The sequence below is a fragment of the Microtus oregoni genome, unplaced genomic scaffold (assembly GCF_018167655.1).
Source record: "Microtus oregoni isolate MIOR12 unplaced genomic scaffold, Mior012 000017F_ref0000208, whole genome shotgun sequence".
NCBI lineage: Eukaryota > Metazoa > Chordata > Mammalia > Rodentia > Cricetidae > Microtus > Microtus oregoni.
In genome coordinates this window covers 8,027,268-8,045,833 of record NW_024543076.1, presented here as the reverse complement: position 1 = coordinate 8,045,833, position 18,566 = coordinate 8,027,268, and the positions used below count along the sequence as shown (strand labels likewise).

At 38.5% G+C, this 18,566-nt stretch overlaps 1 protein-coding gene across 1 annotated transcript; it reads left to right on the top strand.

Annotated features, from left to right (window-relative positions):
* Positions 1 to 9,703: 9,703 nt before the first annotated feature.
* On the top strand, positions 9,704 to 10,354 carry LOC121458531 (GTP-binding nuclear protein Ran-like). Its single transcript, XM_041667860.1, has one exon. The coding sequence runs from the start codon at positions 9,704 to 9,706 to the stop codon at positions 10,352 to 10,354; it is 651 nt and encodes a 216-aa protein (XP_041523794.1).
* Positions 10,355 to 18,566: the final 8,212 nt, after the last annotated feature.

Sequence of the window (18,566 nt, the reverse complement as noted above, 5' to 3'; positions counted from 1 at the left end):
CCCTTCTGTATGCTGTGAATCTATGTTGCTCTCATTGGTTGATAATAAAAACTTCTTTGTCCTATAGCAAGGAAGAATATAGATAGGTAGGAAAGTCAAACCACATTGGGCAACAGAGGTAAATGAAGCAGTGCTTTTGCTTCCCAACTGCCAGTCTCAAAATAATAACACAGAAGCTTAATATCAATTACAAACCACTTGGTCTATAGTTCAGACTTATTATTAACTATTTCTTACATTTAAATTAGCCCATTTCTATTAATCTATGTAACATCATTTACTCATGGCTTTTACCAGTCTGCTGGCATCTTGTTTCTTAGGCATCTGGCTCAAGTCTCTTCCAGCTCCATCCTCCTTTCTCCATGAATTCAGTTTGGCTTTATGACCTAGGAATATTCTGCCTTGCTACAGGTCAAAGCAGCTTAATATCCACTGATGAAAGCAACATATATTCACAGTGTAGGTTACACCACAGCAACTGCAGATAAATTCTTGTACATTCAAATGTGATAATAGCAATTTGGACTTTTCCATCTTGTGCTTAAAGACATACTTCCAGCTGGGCGATGGTGGCGCACGCCTTTAATCCCAGCACTCGGGAGGCAGAGGCAGGTGGATCTCTGTGAGTTCGTGGCCAGCCTGGTCTACAAGAGCTAGTTCCAGGACAGGAACCAAAAGCTACGGAGAAACCCTGTCTCGAAAAATCAAAAAAAAAAAAAAAAAGACATACTTCCACAGAAACAATGGGAAAAAGATTAAAGATTAGTAAAATGATAAAAAAAAATGACAAGCCAGTGGATTACAATATATTTTTAAACTTATTAACTGTTGAGAAAAATACATAGGTATACATCTATAAAAATTTAAATAAAAAACATTAAACTACTGCCAGAAATTAATTTAACACAGCAATTAAATAATTGCAAGCTATGGCATCATTATCCATATGTTAACTAGGCTTTTAAGAACTTTAAATTTCTAAAATAATTGAGTGAAAGTCTTTAAATAGAGCTCAAAGGACAAAAAGAACATTTTGTAGTGTTCCTCAGGGATTTTGTTAAATGTGAAATTAAAAATGAACACTGTAGGTCCTTGGGCAGACAACAGTTCACTTACCAACTCTGTCTACCCTCTCAGGTTGCAACCAAAAGGAAGCAATGATGAGACACAATCCCCATGGATGTGTTTTAGAAATATACTTAATATTTATTTAATAAAATCACAAGCTATGACTGCAGAGATGACTCAGTCTGAAAAGTTCCAAGGAAGTGTGAGGATCTGAGTTCAGATCCCAGAACCCACATGAAACTCATGTGCTGAGGCACACATCTTCAAGCCATACACAGTGAAGATGAAAACAGACAGATCCTTGGAGTTACATGACTAGCTAGCCTGGCCAAATCGATGAACCACAAGTTTAATGAGAGACCCTTTCTTTAAAAATAAGGTGAACAGTTGAAAAGCAACATTTGACATCAACCGTAGGCTTTCACACACATTTGCACACAGATTCGCATCCATCTGCACATACACAAAATAAAAATAAAAGCAAACACCAAAAAAATTTATTAAGTCAGATGTGAATATGTTTTAGAGAACTATAATTGCTTCCCACTTAATGCTTGTGAAATATACTTTTAACTGTAGGCAAATTATAGTAACCTTTTAAAGCCTTAAATATCTCTATTCAAACAAACTTTTAATCCTCAGTGTTTCCTTGCTGACTATATATTTTAAAGATTATTTCCTGCAAAAGGGCAATGTTGCTGCAAACTAGTTATTTTCATATTTCTGAACAACTTTTTAAACCAGAAGAAATAATACCACTATGATATAGTAAAGACAGTAAATGCCCTTCTGATATCAACTTCTTACATTTTCAAATACAATCTCTTAAATGATTCATTTTTAAATTTTTAATAAGCAGCATTGTTATATCCATTCCACTATTCCCACAAGAGGCTCTTCAGGGCTACTCTTTCTGTAAAGGTAAGGGTAAAAACTAGCTGCTGGTCTAATTTAGCAAGTTAGTAGTTACAAATGTGACAGAAAGTTGCATTTTTGCTCTTTTAATTAGCTTCTATGAGTGTAAAAAGACTTTCTGCCAACAAGCTTAAAAATGAATAGACAATTTTAACGTAAGTTCAGGAAAAGTGAAAAAATAAGCACATGTAAGTATGTGTCACATGACTAATTAAAGATAGACGTTCTGGTGGTTCTTACTGCTGAAAAGTAAATAAACTGACACTTTATACTCCTCACAGAGGTGGATGAAAGATTAGCTATCCCAGCTCAATAAACTATGAAGTTTAGTATTCTAAAATACGCTAGTAACCCTGAATATTCCCTGAGACACTCCACTAACCTGTGCTGATGTCACTCAAGTGATTAGAGACTCAATGCAATAATATGGTACAGCTTTGTCTTCACGCTTGCCCACTTGGTGGAGGTAAGCAAGACTTGTTGTCAGAAGAGAGCAGCTAGAACAGTAGAAGAGTTCTTGCGGCTCACATGGCGTTTCCTAATATGGAAGTAAGTGTCCATCATCTGAGGTGTAGGTACCAATATCAAACCAAAGAACTTATTCCACTCAAGTCTAGTTGCATATAAAAATGAACTTATTGACCTTATTTAGAGGAGCATGGCTAACTTAAAAGCAGCTGCATTTATGAAAAGTCCAAACTAATATGGATACCAGTTCATGTATCCTTGGACCCTTTAAAATAAGTGCAGTCAGGTCCACCTGACAATCTCCTCCACTTCCCAATTGTTTACTGCTTTCCATCATTCTCTGGAGAAGCCATACTAGTGTTCCAACTTCCTGAATTTCCTGGCCTTGTTTCATCAGCATCTGTATGTGCATACACAAGTATGCACATGGCAGTTTCTGAATTTCCTGAACCCTGTCTTATCAGCATCTCTGTGTGTGTACACATGTATTGACGTGGCACTTGCGGTTCTAGTGATGACTAGACACAAGATGTGCATGCCACTTAGCCTGGGTTTTTACCGGATACAAGGACTGTCTTCCTAACTCTCACTAGCTTCTGGAGATCTTTTACAATATATTCACAATGCAGTTTTATATTAATGGAGAAAGGGATTGTGTGATTTGTGGGAAATACATGTAACTGAAGATCATTATATAAAATGAAATACTACAGACTTAAGACAAATATTACATGTTCCCTCTTATATAAGAAATACATATAGGCATCCTCCTGAATATTAACCTTCATCAGGCGATGAAAGGAAACAGAGACAGAGTCCCACATTGGAGCACCAGACTGAAATCTCAAGGTCCAAATCAGGAGCAAAAGGAGAGAGAGCACGAGCAAGGAACTCAGGACCGCAAGGGGTGCACCCACACACAGAGACAATGGGGATGTTCTATCAGGAACTCACCAAGGCCAGCTGGCCTGGGTCTGAAAAAGTCTGGGATAAAACTGGACTCGCTGAACATAGCAGACAATGAGGACTACTGAGAACTCAAGAACAATGGCACTGGGTTTTGATCCTACTGCACGTACTGGCTTTGTGGGAGGCTAGGCAGTTTGGATGCTCACCTTACTAGACCTGGATGGAGGTGGGTGGACTTCCCACAGGGCAGGAAACCCTGATTGCTCTTCGGGCTGACTAGGGAGGGGGACTTGATTGGGGGAGGGAAATGGGAGGAGGTGGCCAGGAGGAGGCAGAAATCTTAAATAAATAAATAAATAATAAATAAATAAAAAGAAATATAATACACACATATACCCATGTGATATATTTATAACTTATGAAGTATATGCTTTATTTATTTATTTATTTATTGGTTTTTCGAGACAGGGTTTCTCTGTAGCTTTGGTGCCTGTCCCGGAACTAGCTATTATAGACCAGGCTGAGTATATGCTTTTTTTTTTTTTTAACTTTTTTTTATTGAGAAAAGAAAAAAAAAACAAATTTCCTCCTCCTCCCAGCCTCCCATTTCCCTCCCCCTCTTCCCACCCTTCTCTCCCTCCCCCATTCCTCTCCCCCTCCCTCTCCAGCCCAAAGAGCAGTCAGATTTCCCTGCCCTGTGGTAAGTCCTAGGTCCTCCCCCCTCCGTGCATTTCTAGGAAGGTGAACATCCAAACTGGCTAGGCTCCCACAAAGCCAGCACATTACATAGGTTCAAAACCCCGTGCCATTGCCCTTGGGTTCTCATCAGCCCTCATTGTTCGCCATGCTCAGAGAGTCCAGTTTTATCCCATGCTTTTTCAGTCACAGTTCAGCTGGCCTTGGTGAGCTCCCAATAGATCAGCTCCACTGTCTCAGTGGGTGGGTGCTCCCCTCGTGGTCCCGACTTCTTTGCTCATGTTCTCCCTCCTTCTGCTCCTCATCGGGACCTTGGGAGCTCAGTCCAGTGCTCCAGTGTGGGTCTCTGTCTCTGTCTCCATCCATCACCAGATGAAGGTTCTTCTTACTTAGCTTCTTTGGGATCACCAAGTGTAGACTCCGTGACCCTTGTTTATGGCTAGAAACCAATTATGAGTGAGTACATCCCATGTTCATCTTTTTGAGTCTGGGATACCTCACTCAGGATAGTGTTTTCTATTTCCATCCATTTGCATGCAAAATTTGAGAAGTCATTGTTTTTTAACGCAGCATAGTACTCTAATGTGTAGATATTCCACACTTTCTTCATCCATTCTTCCATTGAAGGGCATCTAGGTTGTTTCCAGGTTCTGGCTATTACAAATAATACTGCTATGAACATAGTTGAACAAATGCTCTTGTCATGTGATAGGGCATCTTTTGGGTATATTCCCAGGAGTGGTATTGCTGGGTCCAGGGGTAAGTTGATCCCGAATTTCCTGAGAAACCGAAACACCGATTTCCAAAGTGGTTGCACAAGATTGCATTCCCACCTTTAAATAGAAGGAGGACATTGTGGAAAGACAAGCTGACTAAGGAAAATAGGGATGAGGAACATTATAAAAGAAGAAGATTATTGTCAAAGAAAATGAGATATGTGAATCCTTCCATTTTAAGAAATGGACAAATGGAAACTATATCTACATACAATAATTTACAGAATAAATATAAACATACAGTGATAGTGTCTCTGTGGTACTAATGAAAGATTAGATAAGACATCAAATAAAATACAATAATGGAACAAGAAAACATTTATACAGAAGTCATAAATTTACTGAGTGATTAGTGACAAGGGCAATGCTTCACTAATAGCTACTGACTGAAAAACAATGAAAGATGTGGATTAGAACCTAAAGATCTTTGTTCTCAGTTCAACACCAACTTGATTTTACAAGTTTTATGACCGATAGAGCTATTTTTATCAAGTTCTAAAGGGTAACTTAGAACAATAGCAATAACCTGTAACATCTGTGGGTCAATGGACCTGTTATTTGTTAGACTATTGTGTCTAAGAGGGACTAGATGAAGGGTAGAAGGCTATATGAAGGCACCAGTTCAGCCTCTCTACATCCTATGAGCTGTGTGGATGTTGTCTTTCTGTGGGGCATTTTCTCGATAAGCAAATGATATGAAAAGAATAGGTGGTCCTAGGCTCTTTAAGAAAGCAGACTGAGAAAGCCATAGGATGGAAGCCAGTAAGTAGTGTTCCTCTATGGCTTCTGCTTCAGTTCCTGCCTCCAAATTCCTCCTTTGAATGTCTGCGCTGGCTGACTTCCTTCAGTGATTGACTATAAGCTGTAATGTGAAATAAACCCTTTTCTCCAAAAGTTGCTTTTGTTTCTGGTGTTTATATGGCAATAGAAAGCACACCAGGACAATCTCTGAAGCTTTTCTGATTTGCTCACATTTCCTTTTATAAAATAATTATTATTCCTATCAAGATTACTTGCATTACTGGGAATGAACTCAAGGGTTTGCACATGACACCCACACATTATACCACCGAACCACACCTGGTCTTGCTTCTCCCTTCATAAGGAAACCAGCTTTTTGCAGAGAGTAACTGTCAGTGTGGCTCTCAGCCACAAATAGAACATCTACCTCTATCATCCCCCCCTCCCCCAAATGGCTCAGGGACTATCGTAAAAAAAGGGGGGACTGAAATTTTAAGAGCAGAGGTTGGGTAAGGCAGAATAAAACAAATGTTTTCTGCACTTGATGGGACTCATGAACTCAACAGCTGTGGCTGCCTGGACAAGATTAAGCAAGTCAGCAATCCATCATGGAAGAAGGGGCTCAAAGACCCCCACACTGAGATGGCAGATGCTGACAGCTGATAGCTTCTTGGGGTAGGGAGAGTCAGTTTTCTTTAAGGGGATAGTAATGTCTTTTATGTTGAATATGCTGTAGAGGATGACCTCACACTCGTGAGAATGTGGGCAGAACAAGCTGGACTAAGATGGTTATCTGTGTAGGGAAGGGAACAAGAAGTAGGGAAGAGAACAAGAAGCTAGAAAAGGTGGAATAGGGAGAGGGTGTGCATCTGGGAGGAGCAAAAGACAGGTAAATACAGCCAAAATACATGGAATGAAATTCTCAGATTTTAATTTTAAGACTAAAGAAAACAACTTTGGAAGCTACAAAAATTGCTCAGCCATCAGAAGTACTTTGCTGCCCTGCTGAAGGATTGCAGTGTACTTTCCAGCACTCATACTAAGTAGTTAGTAATTGCCTATAATGCCAATTTCAGGGGCTCTGATACACTCTTCTGGCTTCCTTGGACACCTGTACATGTGGCACGCACGCATGCACACACACACACACACACACACACACACACACACACACACACACAGTGGCTTGCACCTGTGATCACGAGTGTTTAAAAGACCAATGCAGAGGATTGCCAGAAATTCAAGGCTAGCCTGGACTATATAATAATTTCCAGGCTAGCTTAGACTTCAAAATTAGACCCTAAATCTTAACTCAGAGTTCCTTAACTCATCATCCCCACATGAAAGGAAAGTGCTGTCACAGATATTCCTGCAAGCTTTAAGTACAAATGTATGCAGCAAAAGTATCAAATTTTATTCAGAAAATGAACATCTTCTCTTCAGGATGTCAGTTAACATCTCCAAGGTCTTTCTACAAATAAATCAAACTGTACTTATAACAATATATAGTATTGGTTAGGGAACTGGGTTGTGCTTCTAAACAGAATCGGCAGCCTTTCTGTTTGCTGATTCATTATTCCCAGTACTTCACTGTTAAACTGTTGGTGACTTGCCCAAACAAGTGTGTATTCTTCACATATGTTTTCTGTAGCTAAAGATTTATTTTGCCACAAGAGAAATTCAGAACATCTGGCAGTATTAAAAATGATTCCTTCTTGATTTATTTAAGTATAATAAATGAATTTACATGACTACAATTCTGCATGTTACAGTAATAGACTTTAAGACTAATGAATCTTAGAATATGCTAAATATGCATCCTTCTCAACTTCACTGAATGACTCTCTAATCTACTTTTTCCTTTCAGCTATTCTTCTAATTCATTACCTAATTGCCTTAGATATAAAAAGACAATTTACTTAAATGAAGCAGTGCCAGTAAAATAAATGAGGCTAACCCTTGCCTGTGATATCCATCCCAGTACTTAACCATTTATCCAAAAAAGATTATCTCTAAAGAGCCTCATGCGCATTCCTGTTCTGTCTGCCAATGACATATTCCAGAAGCATTTAATTAAATTTGCATTTGAGTAAAAACATGTTTCTGCCTGTAAGAGTTTACCAAGTTTAAAATCGGCTGGCAAATAACTTTTTTAAAAATAAGCATTAATATTACCTGAACTCCATGCCCAAAATACCTCTTTGAATATTATGAAAACTCTTTTGTATGATTCAACAGAATACGTACCATCTGCTTCCTAAGAAGCAGAAAGCATACAACTACAGGCACTCAGGGTGATGATTAGGAGTCTGCACCATAGTTCACTGGAGACATGGGCATGACTAGAAGATGACAGCATAGGGTCACACACCCCATGTCTGTTCTTATTCGTGAGCTTTGCAGATAGTTAAGTGGAAGAGTTAGTTGTTGACAGGGGTTTCTGTTCTGCCTGGTCCCACAGCCATTTAGCTCCAAAGAAACACACAGGGGTCTACATTAATTATAAACTGATTGGCCTTTTAGCTCAGGCTTCTTATTAACTCTTGTAACTTACATTAGCCCATAATACAGTCTGTGTTAGCCATGTGGGTTGGTACCTTTTTCAGTGAGGCATTCACAACTTGATTGCTCAGTGTCTGGCTTCCTCTGTGTCTGGATGATTACTGCGGACTGATATTTCCTCTTCCCAGAATTCTCCTGTTCTGGTTGCCCCACCTTTACTTCCTGCCTGGTTGCCCCACCTTTACTTCCTGCCTGGTGGTCCCACATATACTTCCTACCTTAGCATTTCATCAAAAATAATACAAGTGACAGGATAAAAGGCTATTGTTTGTCCCACAGCACTTTCCCCCTTTAAAAAAAAAAAGCAAGAACTCTGAATCTAATATCCCTTGTTTGGCTTTTCTCCTGACCATTATCCATAACAACTTATAACCAGCATTCTGAACAAAGACAAACATCCATAATCCATTTTTTGGAAATGCAGGTGTAGTTTTCCAGCCTACCTCTTGCTGATTGGGGGCACTGTTAATCTTGCTGCAGGACTGGGCAGAACAGAACCCTCTGTCAACAGTTGTGAAGACATGTGCAAAGGAAAGCAGTTGGGTCCCTGGCAAAGGCTGGAGTGAGGAAAACTGACAGTGACTGAGTTGAACCTTGGAAATAGCTGCAGCTCTACTTCCCCAGTAGGGTACCCAGAGAGCAGAGCTCTCCATTCCATCTCAGGAATGGTATTTTGCAGATCTACCAAATACACAGTGTAGATCATAAGCAATGGGATTGCTTTGGAGGAGGGAATAGGAAAGCCTGACAATGTCTTTTCAGTCAGAATATAGAGATCTCTGGCTAAGACACAAAACATCTTGTTAGAATAGGGATATGTCCAGGTATGTCATTGGAGATTCAAGCGCAAACAGTCCCAAGTCTACAGGAAAGAACGGCTGATCTTTCTTTATATGACTAAAATATTACACAAAATGCACAGATCTACTCTGTGAAAAACACCTTACAGCTGTGGCCAGAAAAAAAGACAAGGCTTAACTGTCTCCCCTCTATGGATTATGATGTCATCAGGGAGGAATGTGAGAACATCTAACATTCTGTTTCTCTAGTTTCCCCTCTCCCTCTCCCCTTTCCTCCCTACTTTTTTATTTCCCCCCTTCCCTCCCTTCTCCCTTCCCACCCCTTTCTTGGACCCTCTGTTATTCGAGGCAGAAACAGAGGTCCAAGACCTAAGGGAAAAAATTAGAGCAAACCCCAACCTCTCTGCCCCTTTTTCTTCTCCAGCAAATTCTCCCAAAGCTGAGTGCACAGTTCCGGGATGATGCATCTGTAGAACCTGCCCCAAACAGGCAAGGTAGGGAAGCCAGGCCAGAGTTCACAGGAAAAGACAGGCTGATGAAGAACAGCTCACTAAGTTATTAAGATTGTCAACACTTGAAAGTCGAGACACTTTTGAAGTCAGAGGGTAACTGCCTATTAAAATCTAGAAGAGCTTCCTAGTTTTGAGTAAATACTTGTTCCATAAGTATTTTCTAATGATATGCACAATTTCTCAGTTTATGAATTCTACTTTCCTGTTTTTCCTCAGTGACCAGGTGCAGAGACTCTTTTGAAAGGACTGAGGCAATATGGCAGCACAGGGAGAGCCTCCTGTTCAATTCAAGCTTGTCCTCGTGGGCGATGGTGGTACTGGGAAGACAACATTTGTAAAACGCCACCTGACTGGTGAATTTGAAAAGAAGTATGTGGCCACCCTGGGTGTGGAGGTACACCCCCTGATGTTCCACACCAGCAGAGGCCCCGTCAAGTTCAATGTCTGGGACACTGCTGGTCAGGAGAAGTTTGGGGGCCTGAGAGATGGCTATTACATTCAAGCCCAGGGTGCCATTATAATGTTTGATGTAACATCAAGAATAACTTACAAGAATGTGCCCAATTGGCATAGAGATCTGGTTCGGGTGTGTGAAAACATCCCTATTGTGCTGTGTGGCAACAAAGTGGATGTTAAGGACAGGAAAGTGAAGGCAAAGTCTATTGTCTTCCACCGCAAGAAGAACCTTCAGTATTATGACATTTCAGCGAAGAGCAACTACAACTTTGAGAAGCCCTTCCTCTGGCTCTCCAGAAAACTCACTGGAGACCCTAACTTGGATTTCGTTGCCATGCCGGCTCTAGCCCCACCTGAGGTGGTCATGGATCCAGCCTTGGCAGTGCAATATGAGCGTGACTTAGAGGTGGCCCAGACCACGGCCCTCCCAGATGAGGAGGACGACCTATAGACAGTGGAGTTCTGAAGATAGCAGAAGCCGAGATGGGCAGGCGACCGACCTGTGATGTCAGCAGCGTGGCCTGTGTGTCACCTTGCTGCCTAGTTAAGGACACTCATGGTCTGTGTCTAAAGTGCTGAAGGAAAAGGCTTTAGAGTGAATTTGGCTGTTACAAAACATTGCTTCAGTTTCGGACTTGAAGGTTTGGCTGTCCGGGATGCAGTTGCTTCTTCCCTGAGGTTCAAAAATAAGAAAGCTGCAATCACATCCCATATTCTGTGGCAACATCTTGTTATTGTAATTTCATTCCTTTCATTTAGAATAAAGTTGCATTTCAACCCCAAAACAAAATTTCAGAATATAAATGGAATGTAAAAGAAAAATATCTTCTAGAAAAAAAAAGATGTTTTGTTTCACAAGACTTCTTAAGAAATATGGATTTTCATTCTTTCATCTGAAAATAATTTAATTTTCAGTGACCTCTTAAATATTAAGGATCAGCAATTACAAACTTGTGATATTTAATGACTCCTATATTATCTGTGTGGTTTGATGTAGGGTAGCATACATTTTGAAAGTCTAATGCAATGTACCAAAAGACCTGGCAGATTAGATAAGTCAGAGGTTTTTTTTTTTTGTAATTTGATTTTTCCCTTGGACTCTGTTGGGATATTGGGGCTAATATATATATATTATATGTGTGTGTGTTGTGTATATATATATACATATATATAATATTAAGTGCTATAAATATATTCATGTTTACACACAACATATATATATACATCATATACATATCACAGCCAAGTAAAAAGTACAATGTGAGCCAAAAGTTTGATTCAAGAATGTGTTGATGCATTTGCAATATAACTATGAAAATGAGATGCTCATGGGACACAGGAAAAGGCAGCCAATTCTCTTTCGCTTTTACCTATCTTAATGTCCGACATGGTCATCCTAACACGCTAAGCTTAGGCTTGGTACTCTGTGTCTGGCTCATATCCCAAAAGGCAAACTGGTGCATTTGGAATGAAAAGCAAAGAGGATTTTTCATTTGGCTAATACCTCAGTAAAAAAATCGTTCAGGCCAAGAGCATCAGGGATGTTAAAGAGCAAGCATAAAATAAGAAAAGCATAGTTGTGCAGGCTCAAAACATTACTTATATAAGATATTTATGAAAACAAAAGAAATAATGTGTTTGCAATACAAAACCCTAATTGACCAGAGCTAATGTCATCAGGCATGGGGGAAATGAAAAACATTAACACTTTGGTGGGATTGCTGTCCAGATTGACTAACATGAAGTCAGTCAAACCCAAACTGACAGTCACTCTATAGAGTGTCAAGCAGGTACTCTTCAAATGAATCAGTGTCATCAAAGAGAAGCATAGGAAATCAAATGTCAGAATGCGTGAAGCCTCAGAAGTACAGCCCTAGAATGCCTGGAATGAAGTGAGGCTTGATTTCAATGTGGCAGATAATACAGACAAATGAAAAATTTAATATATATCAATATGAAGCCCCCCCATTTTAATAACCATGCTGTGGTTCTACAAGGGAACTTTTCAGAAACTATTCACTAATACTTTTGTGGCCTGTAGAGACATGAATGCCTCCAAATAAAGTGGAGTGAATTGTGTTAGAAAGATAGATACAAAAATACTACCTCACTAATCACCGGAGTATCTTCATGAAAGAGCCACGAGGATCCTCTGTGCTACTCTTCAAAAATTCAAAAAATTATGTCCAAATGAAAAAAAAAAGTGTTCCAGGAAAAGTAAGCTATATGTGGAATATAGAATTTTAAAAAGAAAATACAAATAGCAATAAAAACTCCACCTCTAATGCTTATTAGTAGAACAGAATAAGAATTGTCCTTATGAAAAGCTAGAGTCATGCATCCCTGCTATCATATCTTGGAGTGAAAGCCAAAGATCTTAGTATAGAATGGTTGACTGGGTGGTGGTACTTGAGTGAAGTGGGTGAAGAGGGCACAGTTAACCTTAGATATCAAAAGAGATCATAAAAAGTTGACGTCTTTAAGCAGTGTAGTTTTATGTTGTTTTTTTATGAAGCAACACATTATAAAGAAAAACTTACATATACACATAATTATTTCATTCATTCAAAAAGCATTGTGTTTAGTAACTACTAAGGACTACAATAAGCTCCTAGCAGTTTTTTTTTCAGTGTCACCAGAATAAAAATCATATACATGTGATGGGAAAGAACACATCACATGTATAAAACATAATGAGAATAAGTTTCATAAAAGTCTAGGCAGTGAGTATTGAACTGAAGCCAAGGGGTCATAGGAAGTCACTGAAAATGGGAGAAACAAGATGTGTGATAGCTCATTACAATCACATGCAACATAGGGTGAGCACTGTAGAAAGACCATGGTAAGAGCCATACAGAGGACTGTATGTCAACTCCTGAGAGAACATTGTTGCTGACTTTACATGAACAGGAGTAACCTTAGTCAAAGACTGGAGCCCAAATCTAATTGTCAACTTATACCTAGGAAATCTTTGGTTGCCTTATAATTTTACTTCCTACCACATGGGCTGCCATCTATTTATTTTATTTATTAAACATTATTCTAAATGTTTCCAGAAAGGGAGAAAGGATAAGGGGAAAGGGTAGGAAGAAAAAAAGGGGGTGTTGTCCCTTAGTTAGCATTCCCCATTTTCACACACCTGCACACACAGTGAGTCTCAAACTTCTCAACATATTAAACTACCTAGAAATTTATAAAATCTTTATATCTAAGCTCGTTTTTTACATCTAAGTTAGAACTTTTGAGTGGACTCAGCACAAAAAAAAATTTCAACAAAAAGTCAACTTTGAAGACAGATTTTCCCATCATATTTCACCCTTGCATTATGACACGAGGAAGGCATTCCCTGAATAATTTTCTACACAGACTTTTCAATATTAAAGATAAAAATTAACATAGATTCTAATTCAGCTAGATAATATTTAAAAAAAAAAAGAACAGGATGTTCAAGTCCAGGTCTAAACATTAGTGGAGATTACTGAAAACAGAAAATACAACTTGAAAACTCAGACTCCATTCCTATGTACTAACAAAGCACGTAAGGGACTATGCTGCCATTATTTTCTCAGTACACTATCCAGGATAAATAGGACAATCTGTTTAAATGACTGCTGTATCATATGTTGTTCAATGAAAACGTATATTAGGTCATAGGTCTGGGCATTGGCCCAGCACCAAAATAGAGAGTATTTTCCAAACAATGGTTTGTTGTTTCTGATGAATTAAGAAGAATGCCATGGAATCAGTAACTTAGAGAAAGCTATAGAACAATCCAGAAGTGGATACACCATATTTAGTATTTTATGAGACTCTGATTGTCCATACTGAGTAAAATCCAAGTTTTTCTTATAACATTCCATAAGTTCAACAACATGCTTGGTAGTTAATAGAAACAGTGGATAAGCCAATGGATGAGTAAACAGACTAGGAAAAGCAGTTGCACTGATATTAAAGACAGCTTGCATTCTACAGTCCAGCAGCCTTATTCAGCAGGATTCTCATGCTGAAAGCACCACTTCCTCAGAGGGAGTGAGAGGAAGAGGTGTGATGGAACTGGAGCTTCATGATTCCACTAACAATAAAGACATTGCTTTTGACAGAATTCTTGGATCTTTCCATCTTTTGGGGGGTCCTGGAATTCCTGCCACAATTCATGGCTGGTGTGGAACCATCTTGAAATTCACTATCTCTTGGAAATACAGTTTCCATCCTGAATAAGTTGTATTTTAAGCTAGGCTTACTTGAAGAGGCTCAGACCAACTGAGCACCTGCAAAAGACACTCCCCAGACTAATGAGCTGCCTCAAGGAAGTGCACTGAATTCCCACTTTCTGGCTTGTATGAGCTATCACTCCCACTGGGATGAGCTTCTAGTGATGTACCTGTTCTTGAGTAATTTCTGCTCCTATAAAAACCTCTTACCTATACTCTTGTAGTAACTCCAATGAAACTCATTCAGTCACCAAATTGGAATTGGGTGCACCTTTACGTTGGTCTGTTATCAGTTACCTATTTGTAGTAAGGAGATATTTGTTCAATTCTCCATAGGACTAGTACCACACAACACTTGGAAATGATAAGATTATGTTACGCTTATCCATCATTTGCATAGATTCTAAGTATCTTAACTCCAGTCTTTATGGCTTTACCCACTGAGGAATCTCCCCAGTCCCACATTGAAGTCTCTTTATGGATATACAACTTCAGTACTATTAGGTAAAAATTGCTCTGGTTCTCGACCCTAATGATACAATCTGTAGTTCCCTTTATAGCAAGGACTGCACACTTTACTTCATCTCCTTTGGAATCCTGCAGGTGAGTTTACTGAATGTGATCACACAGAGACTCCCCTTTCAAACATAAGCTAAATTAGATCATTGACACCTATTCCAAATGTTACAGTTAACAACTCCATTTCTGCTACAATAAGAACATACAATATATTTATAAATAACTTTAATATCAACCAAGATCATAGCATTTCAGCTCTACGAACTCATATAGAATGGTAATAGCCATCTATTGGAAATGTCTTTACAAAATAGACAAAAGTTTTTCTTTAATAGTATCTCCAGAAAGCTCATCGTTTAAACGACTGTCAATATTTCTTTGTACCATTTATTTTTAAAGCTGTTTCCAAGCAAATGGGTAGATATAAGATTACTATAATAATATTTTGTTTTCTTTCAACAATACAAGTATTGTCCTTTCTACAGTAAAAGATATCTGATATTAAAAACAGAGCACAGGATTTGATTTTGCTTAATGATAAGTTTTGGAATTTTAAAGACTCATTCATTTTCCAATTATGTTAGAGTATCATTTTAACCATTTTTCATTGCAAGTATCAAAGTAGAAGAAGAGATTGTCAATGTCTGCAAAGAAACAACAATGATCCAGCTGCTGTAAATTGTTGAGAACTGAGTAGCACGTTTCCCTCCTTCTCTTCCTTCCCACACATAGCTAAATCTAAATCTAGATTTCCTCCAGGGTTCAGTGTTTTAATAGAGGCCTCCCAGGAAACTATATTGCATTCACAGTTCCCCCAAAACCACAATTCTTCAAGTCAATAGCTGAATCAAGTTATTTCTGTTTTTCTTTTTTTTAGTACATATCTAATGTTCAATGTATAGCTAACTATATGTCAATGCTTTAACTTGATTATCTATTTTTAATACTCTTATAAGTACACAAAATTAAATAACTTTCCTGAAGGGTTGCGGGTGAAGTTTAACTGTGTCTGATCTCAGCTCCTCTGCTCTTCTGTGTCCCAAATCATGATGGACATGATGTGTAAGGAAGTCTCATACCTCTAGGCATCTTAGATCCACATGGCAAAAGTAAAATCATCAGGAGAAAGTTACTTAAAATGGCTAGAAGTAAGGCTGCCCCGATGAGTCCCTCGTGTATTGCAAGAGAAAACAGTTGTGTGCCCTGCCCTGGTAGCAATTCCCTCAGGAAGCAGAGCTGAATACAGAACTGGTTGGGATATCTGGCAGATTCCAATAAGTTTTACTCTGCGTATAGGAATATGTCTGCTGGACGCAAGGCCAGATCCAAATTAGCTAGATCCAAATCATGCAATCAGATAGGTAACTTTTCCTACTATTCAAAACCTACAACAAAATGTTAATCTTGGTGTAGTTTGGATATTTAGAGTTTGATGTCAAGAAACACTAGAGCTTATTCCAGGAAACTAGCACAGAGAAAAATAAATACTGAAAACTGGAAATATGTCAGAGGAAGAAAGCTGGGTCTACAATGTGATTAAGCAATAATAGACCTTCAGAAGACCTGTGAGCATGTTTCCTATTGGTCTGCTGCCAAGCTTGATGCTTCTTTTAAGAATTCAGTAAAAACTGGTGGAGTCAATTACAAAATTTGGTACCAAATATCTTGCAATGGCTGGGTATCTGATTGCTGAACAAAAAAAATAAAAATAAAAATACTATACATATAAGTATAGTTAAAACAAAAGTAAATCAAAATTTATAATTAAATATTCTTTTTGTAGGGTGTAAGAGAGAAATTTGTCTCCAGCAGAATGAGAGAAAGCTTGTTTGAGTTCACAGCTTGTTCAATTCAGTTCTACTCCCTGGAAACATTTACAATGGAAGAAAGGTTAATAAGATCCCCTGGTGGTAGTCAGGGCATGGATGCCGGAGAGAAGGAAGAATGAATCCTTATTTCCATCCAATCTGTTTTGTCTTTTCAGTCTAATGAGACACGCCAAGCACTCCTATTATAGTAATTTACCATAATGTATATGGTGAGCTGACCCTGACACCATGCAATACAATGAATGTGTCTATTTCCCGAATAATTGAAAAACAGACACGAAAACATTTTCTTTAGGAATGGACTATTAGATTGCCTGTTCAGCATGCTGGCTACTGGAGCACTTAAGTGACTGACGATGCTACCTGTATTTATGTATTTCTAGACAGGCACAGCTGACGGTATAAACTCATTTTATGGGATTGCTAAAACAGCTGCAGGAAAGAGATAAAGACATTTAATCATTTTAATTTGCTATCACCTAAACACAATGGCAGTGTAGCAAAATTGCCCAGGATTATTGAAAATAATCTGTCATCAGAATTGATGATATTTACCAAAGCACTTCCACTAGCAACCCTCGGCCTGTCTCGGCTTTTAAAAAAAAAAATAGAAATCTACTTCATGCCAACTGAGAGTGCCCTTGGTTCCCACCTGTGTCCATAAATAATAACAACATTAACCTCCACAAAACTGATTTGGGATAATGAGATTTTTTTTCTTCCAAGTAGCAAATAATTATACTAGAAATGTAGATCAAAAGAAGTGTATCCAGAAGCTGTGATTTAATGGAAATGTCACTAAAGGCCACATTTAAAACTAAATTTAAAGAGAACCTAAAATATTATTCCCCCAAATAATTTCTATTTATGAAATTCTTAGCAAATGTTAAAAGTCAACAATCTCGATCAACTCAGTGAAAAGAGAAATTAACTTCCAGAAGCTTATTATCCATTTCCATTTTCTTTAGACCAAACAAGTGACAGAAATGATCAGATACAGAACAGTAGTCATGGTGACAGGATAAAGGTTGATTCCACTTCATCAGGGACCAACACTGGGTCCAGGGAGGGAAAGTTGTGGCTTCTCATACCTGTTAAGAGACTGACTTTCTTAAACATATTCACAGCCTTGCTCCCCCACACTCGGAGGCTCAGTTCCCTTGTGTGTTTGTTCACTAATCCTCACAGTTGTTACTGCTTCTTCCTCAGAATTCCAATAGCGTTTACTTTGGGGACAACCCAAACATTTATCATGAAAGATTTTCATAATCATAGAACTTGGAAAGAGCTTGAGAACACAGACATCTGGAAGTGGCATTGGCAGATATAGAGTGCCAGACATCGCTTACGGATAAATACAGGATGTTGGGGAAATTTGGGAGTTGAGAACATTTTCCCCTGGCTTCCAAATCTCTCTACTGTCACTTATGTCAGGGGTCCAGAAAGTTTGGCAAACCATCAGAATGAGGAATAAGGTTTTACATGCATCTGTGTTTCCAGCATTCTGTGAGGTATCCATACAAACCAGGTAGCAGAGAATGAGCTGTGGATAAAGGCTTAACTCTATAAGAAATGATGTGAACAAATATCCCTTAAGAAATGAAACTTGAATTTGCTTTATTTATTTATTTATTTATTTTCTCTGTGCGGGCATGGATTGCCATGGTATGCCAGTTTGGGATTAGAAGACAACTTGCGGGAACTGGTTCTCTTCTTCAACCATGTTAAACTCAGAGAATCAAACTTAGGTCATTGTCGTTTGTCTGTACCTTTATTTTTTCCTGCAACCAGGGATTAAATCTCCTGAATACTGGCCAAGCATACTACTATGGTACATCTTACACAAGAAGCCTTTGTATCATTTTAGACTTGAAGGAATACTGAAAATAATTTACTTCAACTTTCTTGTTTTATATTCAGCTAATACAAGCAGCTATAATATTCAGTAGGCTATGTGTACTACATTGGAATTATATGTGTGTTTTCAGTTTCTGGTGGTTTTTTTTTATTTTTGGTTGTTTGTTTGGTTTTGGTTTTTGTTTAATGCAGCCCTACTGTACATCTAATTTCCTTCCTTGCTCTTCTCAATTTCTAATATAAACTA